The following is a 23,989-nucleotide window of genomic DNA, read 5'->3' on the forward strand; positions in this document are numbered from 1 at the left end:
TCTCGTCTTCAGATATGATCACTTACCTTATAATTAACAGTCTACTATAAAGTAACCCTATAATTTAATTTTGTTTACATAATTAATTCGGGGGACAGGAGGAGGTTAATCATTTTTTACTAAAGTCTGACTAGCATTTCTGGTCAGATTCCAAAACAAAGTTTCCTCTACGTAGACTTTGAACAGGAACAATTCGAGAGTCAAAATCAGAACAAAGATTCTGAATAAACTGCTCTATCTTTTTTATGAAATCTTCCCATATCTAACTATAACAAGAAAAGAAAAGATTGATTAAACTGCACAGAATCGAACCAGAAATTTTCTGATTAACAAGGAAAAGAGAATAAAAGAAAAAAAAAAAAACTCTCCATCTGTCGTTGCAGAGAAGAGAAGAATCTGTCTGTAACCAAAATTTCTGAAATTGACCGCCTACATCTCCGCGCACCTCGTCGGCGCGAAGCCCAGCCGGGAATTCTTCATGTCGTATAGGATGTGGAAGTTCTGCTGCAGGTAGTTTCCCAGAATGGAAAGCGGGGACTGCGGCATCGGCAGCACGGCGAGGCACATGATTTCCTCTGGCTCGAGCCGGATGAAGTAGTTCTCCGGCGGGAAGTTCCATACCGCACCGTCCGCGAAGAGGATGGCGAACTCCGGCACCTCCACCTTCCCTGCCCCTGACACATTGTAGCAGGGGTCGAGCACCGGGAAGTCGGTCACCGCTGGGTATTTCACCTTCTTCGTGAAGGCTTCTTTTATCCTCTCGTACGCCGGGGCGGCGAAGTAGCTCAGCGTGGTGCCGGAGTCTACGATAGTTCCGCCGCTGCTGTCCTTGGCTATGTCCCATGTCGTCGGTGGGATTGCCAGTTCCTCCCCGCCGACGAGGATGGACTTGATCTGGACGTAGTAGAAGGTTTCGACGGGGCTGTCCTTGCCGGCGACGAAGGTGGTGTAGTTCAAGAGTGGGTTGCGGGCGACGGTGTCGTCCTCGCCGAAGATGAGCTTGCTGCTGACGCTGAGGTCGCTGTTGCGGTCGACGAGGCAGTAGGAGAAGATGTCGCCGTAGAGCGAGCGGAGTTGGGAGGCGAAAGAAAGTTGGCCGCGGCCGAGGCCCAGCAGCCCCGCCGCGCCGTGGAAGAGCCCGCGGTTCCAGTGGCCGCACCCGAAGATGACGTCGTCCACCCGCCGGAACTCGCCGACGCCGGTGAGGTTCATGGTGAAGGTCTCGAGCGCGAGGTCCCCGGTCGTGTTGGAGCGGTCTCCGTACCAGTAGAAGTAGGGGCAGGGTCGGTCTTGGCCTGTGGCGGCGAGGCAGGGGCGGAGAGGGTCAGGCGAGGAGACGAGACCGCAGCGGCTGTCGCCGCAGCTGACGTTGCGGTAGGAGGAGGAGGCGGCGGGGTCGTAAACAGGGCCGTGCTGCTCGAAGCAGTCGTAGCACGGGAGGCACTGAATCCAGTTGAGGTCGCTGCCGGTGTCGAGGATGAGCGAGAAATGGCGCGGCGGCGTGCCGACGAACACGTCGATGAAGTACTCGCCGGAACCGAGGGTGACGCCCGACTCGACCTGAGCCATCAGCCTCCCGGCAAGCTCCGGCGACTTCGCTAACGTCTCTTTCTGTCCGACCTCGATGCGGCTTTGGTCAGCGGTGGCGGCGGCGGCGGCGATGCCGGACGCGGCGATTCGGTTCTTCTTCTCGGTAATCCTCCTAAAGAGGGTCTGAATCCTGAGACCGTCTCTAAGGCTGGAGTCTTCCAGCGCTTCCTTCTTGCTCCTCTCCGCCGCCTCCGCATCCCGGTGCTTGAGGTGAAGCTTCAAGGCCGGCGCCGCGCCGTCACGCTCATCGACATGCGACGCCCTGCTTTCTCCCCTGTCCCGGTCGCAGCTCGAGTCGCCGGAGGATGCGGCGGAGCCGAAACTCATGAAGTTGGCGGGCAATTCGATCCCATGAAGAGGCGTCCTATACGAAGCGGAGGAGCTCCGGTTGTAGACAATAGCGGACGAGTTCAACGGCTGCAGAAGACAACAGCAGCAAAATAGGAACCAAACGAGGATCCGACTGTCACAGGGAGCCATTTCAGACCTCGATGAGGGTTGCAGAGACGGGAAGAAGCAGAGCCGGAATTTATATCCCTTCTCTCATATTCTTCCACAAAGTCAGAATAAGGGAACATGGCAGGAAACGTAGATCTTTGAAAACGCGGATACGAAGAACGATAGTAATTTCCCCTGCCTCAGGCAAAGTATAATCTGGGTGTTCTTTGCTGATGTTACAGATTGTTATACTTTAATTCTTGATGCTTGAACTTTGAATCTTCTGCAAGTAAAAGCTTAGTTTAAATGATGCGACCCAGAGGCTGCTGACTTGGTCGTGGCTGACCACCGGCTTTGATTCCACCATTGTTTGTTCCTTTCTTTGTTTCTTTCAGTCGCCAGCGGTATCATGTGCGAGACTAGTCTCTTCTGTCATGGAACAGTTTAGTTTTAGTCCGGGTGAATAAAAATTAATTCTGTTAAATGGATCGAAATAAAAAATTCTGCTCCGTTAATTTGGAAATTTGCTTTATATATATATATTAATTATTTTAATTTGGTCGATTCGTTTTCAATATTAAAAATCCCAACATGGTTAAATCGATTGGAATTTTAAAATTCATAATTTCCGGTAATCCATCCTAACCTCTCCTTTTCTCCGGACTCCGCTTACCTCTTGAAGTCGAGATGAGATCTTCTGTTTCGAAAATGTCGTGTCCCCATGTCCCAGCGCCGATCGAACGAACTAAATCATATCTCAAGGATGCAGTGAAAATGTCATAATCGTCTGATCGACGCTGAGATATAGGGACACGATATTTTCGGGACAGAGGATCTCATCTCCTTGAAGTCACCTCTTCTTCTAACTTCTGATCGTCTCTCAAAGTTGAAGATCCTACTGATAGCCATTGTCGCCTTCAACTTGGCTTGCCTTTTCCCTGGGACTGCATTCATTCCCGATGAAGAAGGGTGAGTATTCGATTAATTTAGTTAACTCGATTAATTTAATATTAATTTTGTATAAATTTTTTTTATTATTATTGTAAATAAATTTAATTAATTCAGTATTAATCGAAATAATAGATTCGATTAATTTAATTTTAATAAAATTTTAATTTGATTCAATTAATAATACAATCAGATTAATTCATGAATCGAATTAATTGAATTCTCACCTTTATCGATGAGTACTAGCAAGACGAGTCTCGCAGGACATCTACTAGTTCAACAACGAGAAGGGAAGCTGAGATGGGCGTGAGGCTGTAGGGCTCTTCTACCTCGAGGAGATTTGATCTCATGCAGAGGCCAGAGTGGAAGAGGTGTATGACGTGGCAGAAGGGGATATTTTTGGCCGGCGGAATACAGAGTTGGGAGAAAAGGAGAGCAGAGAGAGGGTATTATGGGCTGATGGTGATTGCTGGTATCGTTGTGATAGATGTTGTCGGCAATTCTGAGGTCATAGGCACACTTCAGAGCAATGGAGCTGATGTGATGTGGGCGATCGCAGTGTTCAAGAGATAGACATGGGCTTCTTGCAACTCCTGCTAATCATTTTCATCACCATACTTTGTTGCTCTCTGTTGAAATATAGAAACAAACTCTCATTTTGCTTGTCTAATTGTCGTTCTCTCTCTAGATTTAGGGCATTTCCTCTTCTTGCATGTAATTTGAGTTTAATCTAAAAAAAATAATTTTGATTAATTCAGTTCAGTTTTGATTAAATATTCAGTCATGCTACCAACACCAAGTTCAAGGGGTTTTGGGGCTAATAGAGTGAAAAGGTATCTCGATTATCGATGAAGGAGAGGCATCTAGGATCTATAAGGGTGGCCCTCGAGCTGTGTTGTAAAGATGCTTCTTAGATTGGAGCTTAGGTGATGACCCGAACGTGCATTTACACTCCAGCACTTGGCTAAGTTTGGACTTCAAAGGAGGTCTTTATTTAATCTGTGAGGTGCATTTCTATGATGTTGCAAGATGTTTTGGAGAAATACATACGGTAAGATCAAAAGAAGAAACTCAATTTTAAAAATCCTTGAAAAAAAAGATAACGTTAAAAAATAGTTGAAATCCCAAAGTAGAAGATCCAAAGTTTAGAAGCAAGTAGGCCCAATAGATTGAAAAAATATTAAAGACTTGAGAAGATGACTGGTACCACAAACCAACAATGAGGCAAAAAGATGAAGCCTTGGATTTTTAAGGTAAGGCCGTAGTAGAAGAGTGAAGTTCTAGAATTGATCAATAGCTGATGCTAGCAGACAAGGACCAACATATATATAAACATGAGCATAATAAATACTAGATTGAATCATATTGTGATCATAGACTAGAGGAAAAGAAGACAAGCATTTGCTAAAGAACAAAAATGTGTAATAGAACAAATTATGACAATTTTATCCTTTTTTCTCAAAAATTCTCAATGGCAAGGCTGAAAAAGAAATTGATCCCAATATCATAGGGTCATGAGAGAACCACGAAACCCTAATCGACACATCTATAGGGCAATCAATCCAACTTGTACCTTAACTTAGAGACCAAGGTATTGAGATGGGCCTTAACTAGACCCCATTGCATTACACCCTTATTTACAGCATTAATCCACCAACATCAAAGTCAATTTCCTTTCCTACGGCTTACACAACCCACTTCCCACAAATGATAGCTCAATTTATTGGTAGAATCCTTTTGTAAAATAATTTAATAGAAAATTAAATAAGATATTTTTTTAATAATAAATAAAAAGGACATAGGAGTTATTAACCTGTACCATGTTAAATTTGAGTGGTCAAAATGTTGGGGGAAAAGTAGAGCACTGCAACTCAGCCTCCACACCGTGTAGCCCTGCCGGCCATCAACCTGGCCCACGTTGTCGCCTATTGTTGTTGGACTTGGAAGCATATCCCAGCACTACTGTCCTTTCAATTGGCTGTAGCACTTTAAAACTAAAAAGGGAGTGAGAAGGGCAACTTAATTTGTCGTTAAAAAAAAACATGCAAATTTGAGGGTTGGTCCTGAAGCAATCGGTGGAAATTGTTGCATGGCCGGTCAATTTTTGTTGGCAAATGAAGCATTCACTTCAGGTCTGATGGTGGTCAAACGCCATCTTCCCGGAAGCTACTCGTGCCGACGCGAGTCACGTTTCAAGATGCATGAAAAATGAACGGGGCTCAAAGTCAACGTAGGCACGTCAAGTGGCAGAAGATTTTACTCAAAATGAAACATTTTGATTGTTAAAGTGGCTTTGGCATATATCAATGGTGACATTGTAGTAATTATAAAACTTGGCACAAATTTTGAATCCCATGATGCACAAATATAATAGTACATTGGTATAAGGTAAAGATATTGATTAATGCATGGATGACAGAATCAATGAAAGCAAATTTATTCTTCTTTGTGATGACATTTAACCAGTAAATAGCGACAACCAAGATACTTCTTTTTAAATGATTTTGAAATAAGAGATTTTGTTAGGGTCCAGATTCATCGAGATCATTTTAGTTGTATACTTGACTCTTCACACGAGAAAATAAGAGTTGCAGAAATAAAGTTGTTAAGATAAATGTGGAACATAAGAGTATCATCAAGGATTTTGTAGATTCTAGAGCATATAATGTAGTTCTATATTTAATGTTCGGATTATTGTTGTGGTGTAGGTTATATGAAAACATTCTTAGTACATGCTCACATTCTTATTTTTACATGTAGGATAATTTCAATGCATAATTAAAGATCACTTTTCTCATTTCCTTGGGAGATTGATTTAGCAACAATGCTAGTAGATGGGAAGCTATTGGTTTGACAAAAAGCGAAGAGATAGTAGTAGTTTTCCTCTGTTCTGTAATTGTCAGGAAAGTTGTTTTTTCAACTACCTTCACTCTTCTCTTTTCTACCATCTACTCTTTTCCTTTTTGCATTGTCAAAACAACCAAAAAAACTCAGATTTGACTGTTCTCACTAGTTCCGGACTGTTAAGCAAGAAATTGGCTGAGATGTCGTTGATATTATGGTACAAATGCATGAATTGGAATTTGTCAACACCTCAAGTTGCATTTGGATTATCAGTATTTGTATGATTTGGGAAGAAGTGCTAACTATTTTGAGGATTCACTTATTTACTGGAAGTAAATGGTGGGAGATTTTGAACACTGGACACATTTATTCAATCTATTTTGGTATCAGTTAGTTGGGTTTCCATTTAGTTCCTCTTCAATTCCTCAAGCACTCTAATTGTTTGATTGATAGACAAAGTGTAATTTGTCTACATTTGGAATTTAATTGGACTTCCACTGTTTACTTTAAGGAATTACCCTGGAAAGGAAGGTACAATGTGTGTTTAAAATTTCATTTATATACTTCCCTTCAAAATTTATTGTTGTTTTATTAGAAATATCAGATTTGTTTGCCTACTTTTCCTGAATTACTACATTCTAAAATGATAAGTACATTATCTCAGGTTCCTATTTGATTGGATATGGATTAGGTGGTGCAATAATGTAATTATTGGTCTTCAAGTAAACCAACTTATTTGTCAGTTATTATTTTAGAATACTTATAGTTTACAAATACTAAGGGTGTGTTTGGTTTGTGTAATTTTCATTTTCATTTTATGAAAAAACGAGTGTTTCTGAAAAATGATGTTTGGTTTACATTTTTCGTGTCTGTTTTCTAAAAAAAATATCTAATATTTTCTAGAAAAATAGAAAATGACAAAAAGCCATTTTTTGTTTTTTAGAAAACGCATTTTCCGGAAAATGAAAAACGTGCAAACCAAACGCACCCTAAATTTTATGTGTGTATAATTGTTGGCCTTCAAGTTTTACATGAATAGTCGAAGGTTGTCCACTGCCATTTACAATTACATCCGATTTACAAATACTAAAGTGTCTGTGCATGCCCGTGTATTATAAAAACAGTTTGGTGTTGGATCAAACTAAAATTTGAAGGAAATTGATTACTTAGTTTGCAAACTGAACTATGGTTTGGATTGATTTGGTTGTTTATTTAATTGGTTATGCCTACCCTTATTGCTTTCCCAGTGCACTGTTTTTTTAATTACAAAGGGAAACAAAAAGGAAGAATGCTGATATTTATAATTCAGCATGAGGTGGAAAGCTCTGAATTTAAAATCTGAACACACTAATATTTTAACTTTGTTAACTTTATACTTCATACCTAACTTAGTATAATATACTTTGGGTACGAAACTTATTTGTTTCTGTTGTTGCTTATTTGATTATCATTTTTTATTTGTTTTCTTATAAAAATCTTGAAGAAAATGGTGCACATCACATATTCAATTCCTTTGCCCATTTTGTCTTATCATTAAAAGAGTGGTTATATTTCTACAAAATTTTTACAAGAAAACAAATAAAAAATGATAATCAAATAAGCAACAACAAAAACAAACAAATTTCATACCCAAAGTACAGTATCCTAAGCTAGATACAAAGTATTAAGTTAACAAAACTAAAACATTAGTGCGTTCAGATTTAAAACCCAGAGCTTTCCACCTCATGCTGAATTATAAATATCAGCATTCTTCCTTTTTGTTTACCTTTTTGTAAGTAAAGAAACAGTGTACTGGGAAAGCAACAAGGGTAGACATAACCAATTAAACAAACAACCAAATCAATCCAAACATGGTTCAGTTTGCAAACAATCAATTTCTTTCAAATTTCAGTTTGATCCAACACAAATTGTTAACACCAAACCAAACCATTAAGGTTTTTATAATACACGGGCACGCGCACACAACTTAGTATCAGTAAACTAGATGTAATCAAAAATGGCAATGGACAACCTTCGTACTAGAAGTAATCTAAAATGGCAACCGACAACCTCCGAATATTTACATAAACAAGTTGGTTTACTTGGAGACCAGTGGTAAATCATGAAAAGTAGGCAAACAAATCTAATATTTCTATAAAAAATAAGAAATCATGAAGGGAAGTATATAAATTAAATTTTAAACACAGTATCTTCTTTTCCGGACTAATTCCTTAAAGCAAACAGTGGAAGTCCAATCAAATTAAAAAATGTAGAACCAAGTAACCAACCTACAACATACATCATGTCTATAATCAAACAACTAGAGTGCTTACCTGATTGACAAAAGGAGGAATGCAAGAGGAACTGAATGGAAGCCCAACTAACTGATACCAAAATAGAATGAATAAATGTGTCCAGTGTTCAAAATCTCCCACCATTTACTTCTAGTAAAGAAGTGAATCCTCAAATCAGTTAGCACGTCTCAACAAAATTACATCAGTTCACATTTCCCATACAAATACTGGTAACCCAAATGCAACTTGAGGTGTTGAGAAATTCTAATTCCATGCATTTGTACCATAATATCAACGGCATCTCAGCCAATTTCTTAGCTTAACAATCTGAAACTAGTGAGAACAGTCAAATCTGATTTTTTTTGGTTGTTTTGACAACACAAAAAGAAAAAGAGCATACGGTAGAAAAGAGGAGTGAAGGTAGAGGAAAAAGCATCTTTTCTGACAACTCCGGAACAAAGAAAAACTGCTACTATCTCTTCACTTTTTGTCACAACCAATAGCTTCCCGTCTACTAGCATTGTTGCTAAATCAATCTCCCATTTTGGAGAAAACCCATCATAATGGCATTTAAGAAAGAGTGTCTAAAGAACAAAGGAAATGAGAAAAGTGATCCTTAATTATGCATTGAAATTACCCTACATGTAAAAATAAGAATGCGAGCATGTACTAAGAATGTTTTCATATCACCTATACCACAACAGTAATCCAGACATTAAATATAGAACTACATTATATGCTCTAGAATGTACAAAATCCGTGATGATACTCCATATCAAGCTGAACACTGACAGCAAAGTTACAAGTAAAAAAGGGAAGCATGTTCAGAAATGTCTGAATTATGATGCTTAAATTCTCTGGAATTGGCGACCAAATATTTGCTAGAAACTGATGTTTAATATGGAAAACTATTGTAATTCAACAACATTACCAATGTGCATGCCCAACTATATGTATGAAAGCAAATTACAGGAAGCAATTATCATTAAGCAAACAACTAAAATGTATAACCTCATTGTCATATTCTTCCAGAAAACCAAAACTCATTAGAGAATTTAGAAATAATAGCTTAAGATACTTTACTATGTTCACTGTTAACGTGTGCAACATCCACAAAAGCAACCAGTTAATGTTGTATCCTCCTAACAGAGTTAAAAACACACACACACATACTTAAATTCAGCTCATACAAGGAATGTAATGATCCTTTCTTGGCTTGTCTGAGAGGTAAACCAACTCATTCAGCTAAATATCCATAATTTTTGTAACCTCTCCAGAAATACTAGTTTCAATAAAACTCATGAGTTCTGACAAAAACCTAATATTAGTTGAGTGGAACATGAACCTTTAGAATCTCTAGGCTGCAAACATGTTCTCCCTTGAAGCTTCTTGATTTGCTGATGGCAACAATAAAGAACCACAATAATGAAAAAGTATGAATCTGACATTTGAAAACCCCAGCCCAAAGTGAAAGGATTGTATGACAAGAAATGCATGGTTTTTCTCCACAAAACACAAATTTTATTTTAAAAGGAAGGAAGCTTATTGAAGGTAAAGCAGATTGAACATAAAAGAAATATTAATAAAATAAAATAAAAATCACCTCAAGATTTAGCTGATTCTATGGAACTAGTTTCACTCATCACAAAAGCTTGGATGAGACTTTGAGCAGCATGGGTTTGTTCTGGTGTCCCAGCTATTATGATCACTGTTTCAGTTGCCTCTGATCTGGGTTCAGTAATTGTAATTTTTGCTTCTGAGATCTGAAAACAAGATAAAAATGTTAGCAATAAAACAATCTGGTTTAATGCACAATACAATAGATATTGATCCAACCTCACGGATCCGCCTTAGGCAACCACCATCTTCACCATACAAGTTGGGTACAAGAGACCGTGGAACCACAACATCTACACTTGCAATAGGAATTAGCTGGTTTCCACTGCATGAACACCAAAAGAAAGTGGGATTACAGCTTAAATATAAAAATACGACAAGTAGGAAATTATGCTGGATAAAAGAAACCAGACCTAGCAAATCCACCCATCCGTCTGTGTGGACCTCCTCCAGGGTAATCAGGTAAAGGCAATGGGCCACCAGAATCCCTCATTCCCTATCAAGTCAACAGATGATATTTAGTTAAAAATAAATAAAATCTGTAAGATGTTAGATACTAGATTATTCAGCAAATTGACAATAAAAATGAGCATTTGATAAATATTATAAGGTAGAGACTTAGAGAGGGATTAAAACTAATTTACAGAGATAGACTTAATTAAAATTTTAGCAGTAATTCTTCAATTACCAAAAAAATGAAGCCACCACAATCACTTACATGGGCCATTGTACGTGACAAGGAAATTATAAATGTAATGCATGTTACCATTTACAAATGTAAATCCCAAATTAAGGGCACTGCTTCGGGTGCATGGGTTAAATGATCACTCGAGCTACTTGGCATATCAGAGATAATAGGTTTAATACTAACAATAGAGAGTGATGCTCAAAAGGTTGAAATTATAATGTTCTGCGTCTATTTTCTTAATCAAATAACTAAAGAACGCAAATACCTGAGGTAGCCATGGTCCAGGTCTCTTAACACCAAAAGAAGGAATACCTGAACCATGCATTTGATGAGCAAAGGAAGCTCTTTCTTCAAATGGGTGACCAACAAAATCTTTCTGAAATGGGGGCAAATTAGAGTTCAACCTGGAGGGTGAAGATTCCCTCCTTCCCATGTGTAAGCCATATTTAGGCATTTGCTCAACAAAAGAAGGATGCATGTTGGGATCCATGGCAGGCAACTTATCACGGAAAAGATGTTGCTTCAACCTAAAAGTTATTTGCAACAAAGCATCCTGAACTGCTCCAAATTCTCCAGATATCTACCAAAAAGGATTCAAAAGAAATTTTGTGCTAAGACAAATCTAAAATACCAACAGGCAGTATACATGCAAAAGAAAGAAAAGAAATACTTTCAAATCAAATGATTTTATACAAACTACACAGAAAAAACAAAAGGACGAAGTAGCTAGAATACAAACCCTGAGACAATCGAAGCATACCTGGACCATTCCATAACTTTCAGGCACACCCGTCGGGATCTGATCTTTACCAAGAATACGTACCTGAGCTCCAGAAAGCTTCCTTATTTCAGTTATTACAGCCCCGCCTTTACCAAGAAGACAACCAATTTGGTTGGAAGCAACAATCAGCCTAGACAAGACAGTACTCTCTTTAGGATCAGGTACACCCATTACTATCCTTTGTTGCACACGGAGAACAGCATCCTGTACTGGTGCAACCTCATCAGATGGAAGCTACAAAGATAAGAAGTATATTATCAGACCTTGAATTTTCAATAACAAAAGTATATTTTGCTACAACCAGAAGTGACAAAATAAAATGGCTTGAAAGCAATCATTCTATAGACATGGTTTCTTCTTTTAAAGACAATGTATGACAGACAACAATTAGTAACAATAATAGAAGGCCATAAGGATGCTTTTGTTCGGAAGCTTTTCCAACTTTTCCAGATTTTTTTCAGTAAAAATAAAAGGTTTTTGGCGAACATCAATCATCTTTCATGAAACAAAAAAGAATTTTTTTATTTTATAGAGAAAACAAAAGGAGATGATAACAAATGTTTTTAAATTAGTAGAACTACACACTATGTATTGCAGCAAATAAGCAAACAAATAAGAAGGAAGATCTGCAATCTATACGTGAAAACTAAGAAAAAAGTGGCCTAGAGAAGAGCTAAAGCAAGGTTTAAAAGCCAAATCTTGCAGTCATGATCCTATATACTGGAGATTATTCCATAATATAAACTGAAGACCAAGTGCAAAGGAATGCCATATCATGGCAGCAACATCTGGAAAATGAAACCAAAAATATACATTCAAATTTGTTTTCTTTTTCAACTCTTCTTAGAATGTAAAAAAAAAAAAAAAAAAAAAAAGCCCAGTGTACGAAGCTCCCACCATGCGGGGTCCTAGGGAACGATCCATTGTACGCAACCTTATCCTACTTCATAGAATGTAACTACAGAAAATATAATAAATCTTGCATACAAGCACCAATAAAAGCAACAATTGTGCACTGAATTTCTAAAGCCACATCTTAATGCTGACAGTAAAACATTTTGAAATAAGGTATACCAGAAGAACCTTCCAAATTCCCATCATAAACTAAATATTTATTGTAGATCAATTTAACATACTGCAAAAGAAAGAACATAGCCGTGAAGCAAAAAGTACCAGGACAAGAAGGATAAATGCTAATAAGCAAGATAGCAGCATATCCCAACTTGCAAAATTATTGTTAAGAAAATGTATTTGGCATTTATGACATCAAATGTATCAACTTTCTTGGACATGTTTAATTGCATCATTCTAGTATTGTGGCACATAACAAAAAATTAATCATATTGTAAATATATGAAAAATGCATATAATTGATAAGGTGTGGCACTCTATGTAGTAAAAATGTTCATAGGTGATATCATGCCAAGCTAATGCACAAAGCAAAATTACAAATAGTCTATGGTAACATATATGCAGAAACATATTTCTTTTTTTTTAAAAAAAAAGTGTTACTTGTATTTGCAAATTTAATATTGTAGGTCAAAAAAATACCATAAGCAAATGTTCACTTAAAAATTAATCAATCATCCTAAGCAATCAATAATTTCATTAAAAAATATTTTGCAAAATCAAAACAAAACTACTAATGCACAATATATAATATAGATAAGTGGATGTTAACCAAGAGATAAAATACAGATCAAAGAAAAATTTTATGTGAACCTAAGGAATAAAAGAATAAGAATATGCTTCTCATATATTTATTTGACACTGCTCATTTAATCATGCCAATCATGAACATTTATTTCAACATGACTTGGACTTTAACAATTTAGGAATTGATTAAGTCCACATAATCCATACGCAGCCACAAGTGGATACAATGGAGTCCCTCACAGCATAAGCTTAGTGTAGTGACTAATGCAAAGACCTTGAAAACGTAAATATATAACAGTAAAAAATGAGGCTCTACACCAATCAGTATGTTATACTTTTAAAAAGTGGCCCCTCTAGGTGGATTTTGACAGGAACGACATAAGGACACATGCTCAAAATGGCACATGTTGCCTGCCTATGCAATGGGGAGAAAAGACTACTTCTAATTTGAACTTGTTTCAACTAAACTAAATACCTAAACTACCTGAATTTATAGCTTATAAGTGTTAACTTAAAAACTTGTTTTTTGCAAGTAATTAATTATATGTGTCGTGCTTTTATATTTATAATTTATTTTAATTGTTAGTTAATATTGATTGCTATGCTTTATGTATGCTGCATTGTATGGTAGGTATATTTTTTTCTATATGGAAAAAATATGTATTACATGTGTCAATTAATATAGTTTATTATATATTGCCAATCCATGTCTTAGTATTTCACATCCTTGTTATATAAATATGAGGCGGGCCAATGGCATATGGCCTTGGGATTAACTGAAAGTTTTGCACTTAAAAATCCAATCGATTAACTTGAACATCCTTATCATGTACAATTTTGTTGGTTAATCCACTGACTAAATTTTAATATTCCTAACCAAAACTCATATGCAAGCTAACAATCATAAAAAGAATTTAGCAACGTAGGGAAAATTAATGGAAATGAATAGGTAATAAAATGTCAAAGCTAGCATCACATTTAACTTTCTAGGTAACAAAATAAACTACACCTCAAACTTTCTTAGACAAAAGTTAAGGTAGCTAAATTTACAGTGACAGCACAATTGTAATGAATCTAAGTGCTTAGCTTTACCTATACCCTCAAATTGCACAATAACAATGTAATTCACAATAAGACTTGTGTATCCAAACACTTGTGAAACATCATACAAGTTACAACAAGAAGGATTGGATCAATTTAATATTTAAACATGAAAAGAGAATATCAGTCTTTATTCACTAACTTAATAACCAGTGTGCTATTAAAAAGAGTAGGGACAAAGGAGCTTACCGCAACACCAGATATGATTATAATACGATTCTCTGATTCAGGAATTGTCTCTGTAACTTTAACTTCACAACCAGTTTCACTTTGAAGAGTTTTCACAATGTTCCCTCCCTTCCCTATCACACTCCCAACCTTCTCAGCAGGGCAGAGTAACCTGAAAGTGATGGGCTCTGGAGAGATTTGAGGATGTATGGGTGGTCCACTTTCATGAAATTTAGGAAAAGGTGGGCCCATGCCTGGATGGAAGTCAGGCATGTCATGGGGCCTGTTGGAGAAAGGTGGTCCTTGAGGAGGATAATGAAAATTTGGTGGTGGAAGACCTTCTGACCGAGGAATAGAAGCAAATGGATGTGACAAGGGACCAGAAGAATTTGCCAGAGGAAAAGAATCACGTTCACGTGTTGGGTTATCTAGGAGTTGCTGACCAACTAAATGCAGAGCTTTCTTCACTGAATCGACCCCTCCAATTATCTGCAATGTCATATGACAAGGTTTCAAATATTTAACTATTGAACCAAAGGATAATCATCATCGTTAAGCCATGTTTGTCCCAACTATATAGGGTTGGACAGTGTATCTCCTAGATCTTGAATCTAAAAATGAATTTTAAAAAAAAATAAAAGAAGATAATTACAATATAATTTGCAGCAGAAGCATCAAATAAGTATAAGAATGGGAAAGAAAGATTAATGTAAGTGGAACCTACAACTAATGCATTGTCTGAGGAATGATATTTGCTTCTCGATAAATAAAAAAATAAATAACAATGCAACTCATAGAAACATGTTAAAATATCTCCAAACACTCTTACCTGGACAATTTCATCCTGCTGTGTGCCGCACAAAGGAAGTTTCTCTTTTGGAAGTATGCGAATCTGGGCCCCACTGTCTGCTGATATTTGCTTAATAACACTCCCACCCTTCCCAAGTAGACAACCTACCTGGTTAGACAGAATTAACAATCTTGCAGAAACAGTAGTTTGCTTCTTATTTTCTTCTTCATCCACCTCATTGTCCGGCTCATTTTCAATAATTCTCTCAAAAATAAGTAAGAGAGCATTAACTAATAATGGTGGTCCTTCATCTACCTTTGTGCTTTCTGGAGCAGAAGAGTCCTCGGACTCACCAACATTCTCAGCACTTTCCTTGAGATTATCACCGCCTTCAGAAACTTCATCTTCTTTTTTAGGCTCATTGCCAAGTTCTGCATCTTTCTCTGATCCAGTGATAAGAATAACTCTCTCATCACAGCCAGAAACAATTTCTTCAAGTCTAATTTTGGCACAAGTCTCTTTCTGTATCCTTGCAACAATTTCTCCACTGTCACCAATAAAACTGCCAGATTTTGATGCAGGGCAAAGAATACGGAACATGGTAGCCCCAGGAGGAGCTTTTATCTGTTTCTGCTTTTTTGAATGAGGTCCTGTCTTTTGCCATTTTCCCCTCCCATTCAACTCAAGGGGATTTCTTTCATAAGAACGCTTGGAAGGTAAAAATGGAAATGACATGCTCTTCTAAACTACTGTAAACACCAAGAGTAAGGAAATGTAAAACACACTGCAAATGAAATATACATACGAAGCATAAAGAAACCAGCACACTTTGAAAGAAGGCATTTAACATGAAAAGAAGGTAAAAAGGTAAATTTAAAAAATGAAAACAAATAGAAAATTATTTCCTGTATACTAGTAATTATTGTCAGTTTTTTTCAGGTGGTTTAGTACGCTGTTGACCTTCTAGAGAACAAAAAAAAACAGGCTGAACTCAACCATGCTAAAATTAAAATAAGGGCGTCATTAAGCAACACATAATAGTCCCCATAAGAAGATGCCAATAAATTGTGAATTACCAACACAAATATCAAATTTTCACTCTTTGAAAAGACAATAAATTAAAGAGAAATGAGGGGAGTACAAATAATATTCCAAGCCTGCATGCAGTTTCATTCATGTGTAGTAAAAACTTAATAAGTGAACAAGTGAAAGTTGCCTTTTTGCATTTCCATATTTCATGCATCAAATAAGCCATTTGATCAACCTCTTCTATCCTTATATCATCAAAACAGAAGTGTGCATGACAAATTTTTCCGGCAACTATGTGAATTGGGTTTGCTGGTAAATGTACATGATCAGTATGACAAAACACTCATAAACAACATACAGACTGACATCCTTTGCAGGAATAAATGAATAAATCCCTTGTACATCACAAGACAGACTCAAATATGGTCCATATCCATGACAAGTTGAATGTTCCACTTCCAAGTAACAATATTTTGGTTAAACAAAAATGCTCACACATGCCAGTCTAAAATGTGAATTAATGAACTCAGCTTATCTGCAAAATGCTAATTTGGTAAACCAAAATGCTCAGACATACGAACCTACAGTTTAAACAAAGTAATGTATAAAAAGTGTGGGATTTGGCATATTGCATAATACTCTCTTAGCTACTTGTTAGAAACAAATTCAAGAGCATGGTTCACAGATACCTCTCCTGCCTAAAACTGAGTAACATTGATCCAGTAAACAACTGGACAGTTTCTCAAAATCAGAATCATGCTGCCATCCTTGCAAAGTAATTACTTTATTTAGATTGAAGCTGATTCAACAGAAAAAACAAAATTGCTCTAAAAGAATCTGAGTGACATGTCTGGCCTTGATAGTTGTATAGGCGTGGTAACCAATTCTTTTTTGCTTGTGATAACATCCAATGGAAGGGAAATACCTTTCCCAAAGAATACTTTCTATAGATTACCAAGTACCAGGAATAGTTTCTTGTTTCTACAAAAATAAGATAACATATTGAGCCCCATGAAGCAAGGTTGGCAAATCAAGGTTCCTATCATAACTCACTTTGATCTTCAACAGAATCGTGAATTATACTGAATCATGAATTGCAAGGTTCAGTTCTATAAAATATGTTCAAAAACTATTTTTATCTTGGAAGGGATAACATCTAGCTTCAAATGCAATGAAAATAATGTAAAATGTTACTACTATATATCTATATGGATCATACTCAACGCCCACTAGTTTTATATGTTGGTATCTATAACAGTGTAATCACACTATATGTTGGTATCTATAACAGTGTAATCATACAGTGTGAATGTGTAATTGTACCATAGAAGCAAGAAGCAAAGAAGAAACCTACTATAGATGTTTGTTGAAGAGCTCTACCAATGATGCTTCTCACAGAAAAAGAATTGAAAAACAGCAGAGTTTACGGAGAGATAGACGAAACTGGGAGGTCAGTGCTTTGAAGGTTGTTGGCTGCAGATTGTAGGGAGGTTTGTTTGGTGCAGAAACTGAGAAGACTACAGGTTGCAGTGGACGTTGGTACTTTGAAGAGGATGTCAGTAATTTAAAGAGGTGTAAAGCGGAGGTGTCAGTTGGTGCAAAAGGTGTAGAGGACATCAACTTCCCCAATCAAGATGGAGAGGAGGTGTTCTGCACTGTGGAGAAGCAGTTAATTCCGCTGGCCCATTGCGCTGGAAGACAATGTATCATTGGCCAACAATGCAGGTCAGTGGCCTACCAGTGTGGGTACAATGCTTTGCTGGCTGAGACAACGAGGACAGCAGGAGGAAGATGCAAAGGTGGAGATGATTTCTCTGGTCCCTACATGAAGGTTGAAAGTTGTCGATACTTTGAAGATCACAGCCTACTGGTGTGGAGGAGCTTGTCACGGTGGTGAAGATGTTTCAAATGGCACAGACAACAGGAAACAAAGGGAAGTGAATCGACCCTAGTTAATTATTGCAATTTTTTTATTCTTTTGCACTCGTTTCAACAGAGAAACAGAATCAGAAGAAAACTGATCTGATAGAAACTGGACCGATTCGGATGCAAGTCCAATTCACACCAGTGATTTGGATCTCTGGGAAGCTGAATTGAATTGTATGATCAGAACAGAGAATCATACAATTTTAATAGTACTGAAAAGAAGCACTTTCCTATGATTACAATAATAAATTATCATTTAGCTGGCTTTGCAACCTTCAACAAGATATACTACCACAAATCATTAGTTATTTCACCTCAGCAATTCATATATAAGAACTTATCCAAGAAGCCTAAGATATTAGGATTTAGGAGAAATCGGTCAAAAAATATTCTGTTAACAGATAAATCACATCTAAGAACACAAAAAAAACTGGGATTGTCTAGACAGTCTTAAAAGAGCATGTGGACATAACTCTGGGGAAGAATATTTTCTTAACTAATATTTCTAACAAGCACGAACCTCCTCCTCAGGTACAAAGTTAACATTGATAGGATGGCCACTTACTTCAAAAGTTTAAGCTATTACTAAAGAGACCAACCATGACTTGCATGTGAGGATTAAAAAAAAATGGTTTGGTATGAAACAAAGAATTATTAACCATTTCCATGAAAATGATTGAAATTTTAATTTCAGAATACATAGATTCGAAGCAAATTTTACTGCAGAATACCCAACAACAACTAAAACATCTTAATATCTCAATTACTTGAGTGGGATTATGGAAGAAAAATACATGCCAGCATTTCCCACTATTTTTCATGTCAGCTATATATTTATATATCATACATTTGAAGATTCAAGAAATACAATCTGGACTGCTTGCACCACTTATCCATCCAATAACACACAAGAAGTTCTAACAAGTCATTATGCAATGTCAAGTGCCTATGATTGCAATGATGTATATGTCACTTGGAGCATGCATGATCTCACAATAACTTTCCCATTCTATATCTCACATTAGTCACTCAAAAGATATGATGCCAAAGAGCATGAAGAAATAAATGTTATTAAAGAAACATAAAAGAGAAAAAAAACATCATAAGTTTTGCATCCACATGTATCTTTCTGAAGACAAACAAACATAAAGGTTCCACTTTCAGATCTAAATAATACCTTCTGAAGAAGGCCAGAAAGCTAAGCTTAGCAAAAATTAAATAATAGAATTTTGAAAACTTCTTCTCACAATTCCACTCAAAAGTTTTGGTTGGCATTTATGTTTATGATATGCATATGGTGTAAAAAAAACATAATTCTTAGTAGTCAATATCATAAAGTTATATAAAATGTTTCCAAGGTATAAAAGATGGAAAGCAATAGGCGGTTAGCTAATAACCATGCACCTAGGCATTACATGGGTACCTATGATGACAATCTTACAGGTAAGCATTAAAATGTATTAAAATAAATAAGAAAAGCAAATAAAAATGACTAATATTAAAGAGTGTGTGTATACCAATTGCATCCCTAATCAATCAAAACAAATTTATAATTTATAAGCAAATACTAACAAATAAAATCAATAAACCATTTCACATTTCATTTTGCAACCAAGACAATAAAACCACAAAAAAAACAGGACTTCATAGTCTAAATCCAAATGACAAGAAAACATGTAACTAACTTATAATTAAATTTATGATACAATATCAAAATATAGATAAAATACCTAATGTCAAATGAGCCAACAACTTATAAAAATATTTATTTTCCTTATACCCACTTGGATTGCCTAGGAGAGGGATGGCAATAGGCAAGACAATGTAGGTTTTTTAAGTTCTCATCCCTTCCCCGTATAGGAAGCAAAGTGAGTCAAGGAGGTGAAAAAAAAATCTTCCCCGTCCCCACCCCGCTTCTCAGGCAAAGCGAGTTCAAGGTGAAGCGATAAAATATAAAGTAAAATACATATTCAGGATGTGATAAGGAGTAAGGGGGCAAGGTAAAAGGAAACTACCTCATACTCACCACACACTATTGTGTTTTTTTTGACATCCCTGTCAGGCTTACAGGTTGGCTAGCATCCATTGGTTGGGGCATAGTGGGACTTAAAGGGGCAACGCAAATTGTCATCCCTACTACCAAGGTCATCTAGCAATCCACATCGATTGCTTTTCAAAAGGGCTGCCTAACAAGGGTTGCCTAGCAACTAAACAAAATGACCATTTGGCAAAACCTCCTATGTGGACGCTATTCAAAGCATTCCTATTTCTATCAATGCCAACTAAATTTTGCACCGGCGAGATAAGTGGGAAGAAATAGAGAAGATTAATGATCGCATTTTCACAGTTCACAGTCCATCAAATAAAATCCAAGGTGATAATAGCAAATGGTCATCCTTAAATCTAACCAGAAGGCCTGGCTCACAAAACCCTAATTTGACACTTGACAGGAAAGAAGAAACCGATCTGATGGATACACCAACCTTCATATGAATCACTAAGTACCTTTACGATCGCTATGATGAAGTTCCGGCGAATATTAAGGGGGCATAGGCAGAAGAGACAACAATGGTTGCTGTCACCTGCGACGCAGTCGATACAAAAAGAGCTTGCTGCATAGGGCGAGCGCAGTTGTGCTTCACTTCGAAGGATAACGAGGTAGCGGCACGGCGAGCTTCTTCGTACGATCGTCGCCTACAACGGACGATGGTCGGACGAAGGAGACGATTGGGACGGCGGCGGAACCGTGAGGATGAAGAATCGGCGTGGGGTTGCAGTGACGCTGGGTATAGAAACTTTTCACGTGTAATTCACGTGAGACCAGTCTCATCCCCTAGAATGCCGGTTGGGCCCCTTCATTGCGACCTAGACAGATCTCTCGGGCCTCACTTGTGCTGGGCCGTCAAATCCCAAACGAACGCAACGCAGCATCCCACGAAACGGCAGACAGAAGACGTTTTTTATTGTTTTTATATAATTGAGGTATCCATCTCTTCCAACTCATTAGTTTTTCAGATTATAAATCAGAAAGTACAATCTATGACATATTAGAGATATATTTATAGGATTTTTTTAAAAAAATAAGGGGCATAATCTAATTTATCCGGATGATTTATAAAATTTTTTTATAGGATTAAATTAGTCGCCCTTTGCTATTTTTTTATTTTTATTTTCAAATATTCTCGTATGAGAAAATGTCTAATTAATCAGCATTTTCAATTGAGCCAATAGCTTTCAATTAATTACATAAAAATAGTAATTTATTCACTTTGCAAATAATCTATTGGCCATCAAGTGTGTATATATTACAACAGCCATCAAATACGCAGTTTATTCTAGAATTAAATATTTGAAATTAAAAGGATGATTCTTTTATTATTTGTTTACAAGAATGCCTTCTTTGAAATAAAAAAATAAAATAAAAAATGCCCCCGTTTTATTTTCCTTTAGCAAACTATCTTAAATTTAGCAAGACTTAGTTATCCCTAAATCAACTAAAAACTAGAGCAAGTACATCTATTGATTAATATTTTAGGTGGCGTTTGATTTAGGAGTTTAGGAATGAAGGAATGAATTCATTCCCAAACTTTTAAATTTGATTGATGGGAATAGAATCAAAATTTTGAAATGAAATTCAAAAATTTGGATATGGATGAAATCCACTCCTTCCCTTGGGTTTTGATGAAATAAGAATGTGAATTAAGTTTTGGACAAAAATATCCTTAGTATATTTGTTCAATTTTTCTTTCATTTCACATTCTCTCTCCTTATTCTATCTCATCATATTTTCTCTCTCCTTATTCTATCATCGCACTTTCTCTCTCTTCATTCTCTCTCATCACACATTCTCTACCATTTTCTCTCTATATTCTCTCCCATCACACTCTCTCTCCTCATTTTCTCTCTCGTCATTCTCTTACATCACACTTTCTCTCCCATTACACACTCCTCATTTTTTTATCATACTTTCTCTCTCCTCAATCTCTCTTGTCATTCTCTCACACACTTTCGTCCCCAAGGCGTAGCACAGTTGGGGGCACATGGTTTCATGCCGAGAGGTCCAGGGTTCGATCCTCGGGGTGTCATTGTCTGGGGCTAGCGTCCCGGCTATGCGCTTTCAGCTGTGTACCTACATTTACCTCCCTCCATATCCGTGGGACCGACTCTAGGGTGGTCGCTGATGTGGCAGTTCCACATTCTCTAATTACACTTTCTCTCTGTTCATTATCTTCCATCACATTCTATCTCCTCATTTTATCTAATCACACTTTCTCTCTCAACACACTTTCTCTCTCATCATATTTTCTCTCTCCTCAATCGCTCATTTTCTCTCATCACTTTCTCTCTCTTTATTTTCCCCATTACTCTTTCTCTTTCAACCCACTTTCTCTTTCATCATAATTTCTCTCTCATCATAATTTCTCTCTTTTCATTTTTTTCCATCACTCTTTCTCTCTCAACACACTTTCTCTTTCATCATACTTTTCTTTTTTCAATCTCTCCTATTATGCACTCTCTCCTCATTTTCTTTCATCATACTTTTCCTCTCTTCATTTTTTTCCATCACACTTTCTCTCTCATCATATATTTCTCTCACATTCAACTTTTTCTCCCATTTAATTTTTTTCTCTTGTTTTCCTCTAAGGGTAAAAAATAAATTTTAGGTTCATTCTGATTGAAAATATTCAACTAACCAAACATTATTTTTAAGAAAAATACCCAAGCTCATACCCATTCTCATTCCATAATACTATGATACTCATTCCCATTTCGATTCCTATGAGAGAACTAAATACCATCTTAATGTCAAAATACTAAAAAATTTCATTCAAGATTATTATTTATCTGTCTATTTTTTTTAATAATTCATGTGTCTAAGCCGATCAAACTTAGGCTGAACCTTTTATGAGGCTAGGCAAATAGCTACCTCAGGGACCAGCTTAGAAAGGTATATATATATATATATATATATATATATATATATATATTCAATTCAACTTTTAGTGGCTCATAGTCATTATTCTTTCCATTCTACTAACACATCATCATCGTCAGTTGACTCTACTCCTACCGCCAACCACCACCGAAACTATCATTCTCCTTGAGTTTAAACTATTGTCCACCTTCCTCACGAACAGATCCCTCCACCTTTGTTTCTGTGAAATACCTCTACACGATCAAAGCGTAAAAGCTATAGAGAAGCAGCGGAACTAGGCGTTCTAGGGTTCCTACTTTGGATATCTTCCGACGGAATGGTTTGGTCTTCAGATTCTGGCAAGCGCCGAGCTGATTCCACCCAGCACTCGGCTCCGCCTCCTCCGACGATGAAGTTGGAAGTGGAGGAACCCTTCGACGAGAAGCGCGTACGTCTCCACAAGAGGGCCAGGGATGCGAGCACTTCGTTGGAGCAGGATCTGTACAACAATATGGTTGGGAAAATTGGACCACTGGATCTTCACCCCAGGAAGAGTCAGTCTCTAGCTGATATGATTTAGATGATGCTTTCTTAGACAAATGCAGGTAAAACTTTATGCTTCACTAGCTCAAAGGGCTCGGAAGTTGGTGAACAATCAGACGTCTTAGCTTCTTCGAGCTCATTGAGCAAGATCAAAGCTTCGAATTTTCCTGCCACATTATAGAGAATTGGGGCATGGGAGTGTGTCTAGATATGAAGATGATTTAGTGGCAAAATGTTACTTCGCCAAACATAAACTAGTATGGGAAGTTCTCGAAGGTGGCTTGAAGAGCAAGATTGAGTTTCACTAGTCATTATTGCAATTAAGGCAGTATTTTTTGAAGGTGGCCATGGAACTTTGGATATTGTGTTGGCAAGACCACCTCTTTTCTTCCGAGCGGCTGATCCTCAACCAACGAAGCATACACCATGACAAGCAACTTGAGATTTTACCAACGGCCAAGCATACATACACAAGAGGCATCTACTTCAATGTCCCCAGACCTTGTTGAGCAAGAATTTTGAGAAATTGATCGACCGTGATCCTCATTTGAAGCTACTTAGTCAGCAACATGATATTATATTAGAATCACCTTACTTTAATCCGCAGTACTTAGTTTTGAAAGATCAAAGTGATTCTAAAAGCCATATTAATGATTTTATTAAGGATAATTCTTGAACCACT

General features: G+C 37.1%; 2 protein-coding genes across 2 annotated transcripts; both read right to left on the bottom strand.

The window, feature by feature from the left end:
* Positions 1-221: 221 nt before the first annotated feature.
* LOC122040860 (protein ASPARTIC PROTEASE IN GUARD CELL 1-like) lies at positions 222-2,162 on the bottom strand. The gene has a single exon (XM_042600316.1). It carries the CDS (start codon positions 2,068-2,070, stop codon positions 430-432), a length of 1,641 nt encoding a protein of 546 aa, XP_042456250.1. The 5' UTR covers positions 2,071-2,162; the 3' UTR covers positions 222-429.
* A 6,985-nt stretch (positions 2,163-9,147) lies between these two features.
* LOC122040861 (KH domain-containing protein HEN4-like) lies at positions 9,148-20,626 on the bottom strand. Its single transcript, XM_042600317.1, has 9 exons — positions 20,355-20,626; positions 14,934-15,643; positions 14,126-14,593; positions 11,159-11,413; positions 10,664-10,978; positions 10,124-10,206; positions 9,930-10,035; positions 9,697-9,856; positions 9,148-9,490 (listed from the first exon to the last, which is right to left on the bottom strand). Exons 2-8 carry the CDS (start codon positions 15,627-15,629, stop codon positions 9,698-9,700), a joined length of 2,082 nt encoding a protein of 693 aa, XP_042456251.1. The 5' UTR covers positions 15,630-15,643; positions 20,355-20,626; the 3' UTR covers positions 9,148-9,490; position 9,697.
* Positions 20,627-23,989: the final 3,363 nt, after the last annotated feature.

This window comes from Zingiber officinale, chromosome 2A (genome assembly GCF_018446385.1).
Source record: "Zingiber officinale cultivar Zhangliang chromosome 2A, Zo_v1.1, whole genome shotgun sequence".
In the NCBI taxonomy this organism is placed as follows: Eukaryota; Viridiplantae; Streptophyta; class Magnoliopsida; order Zingiberales; family Zingiberaceae; genus Zingiber; species Zingiber officinale.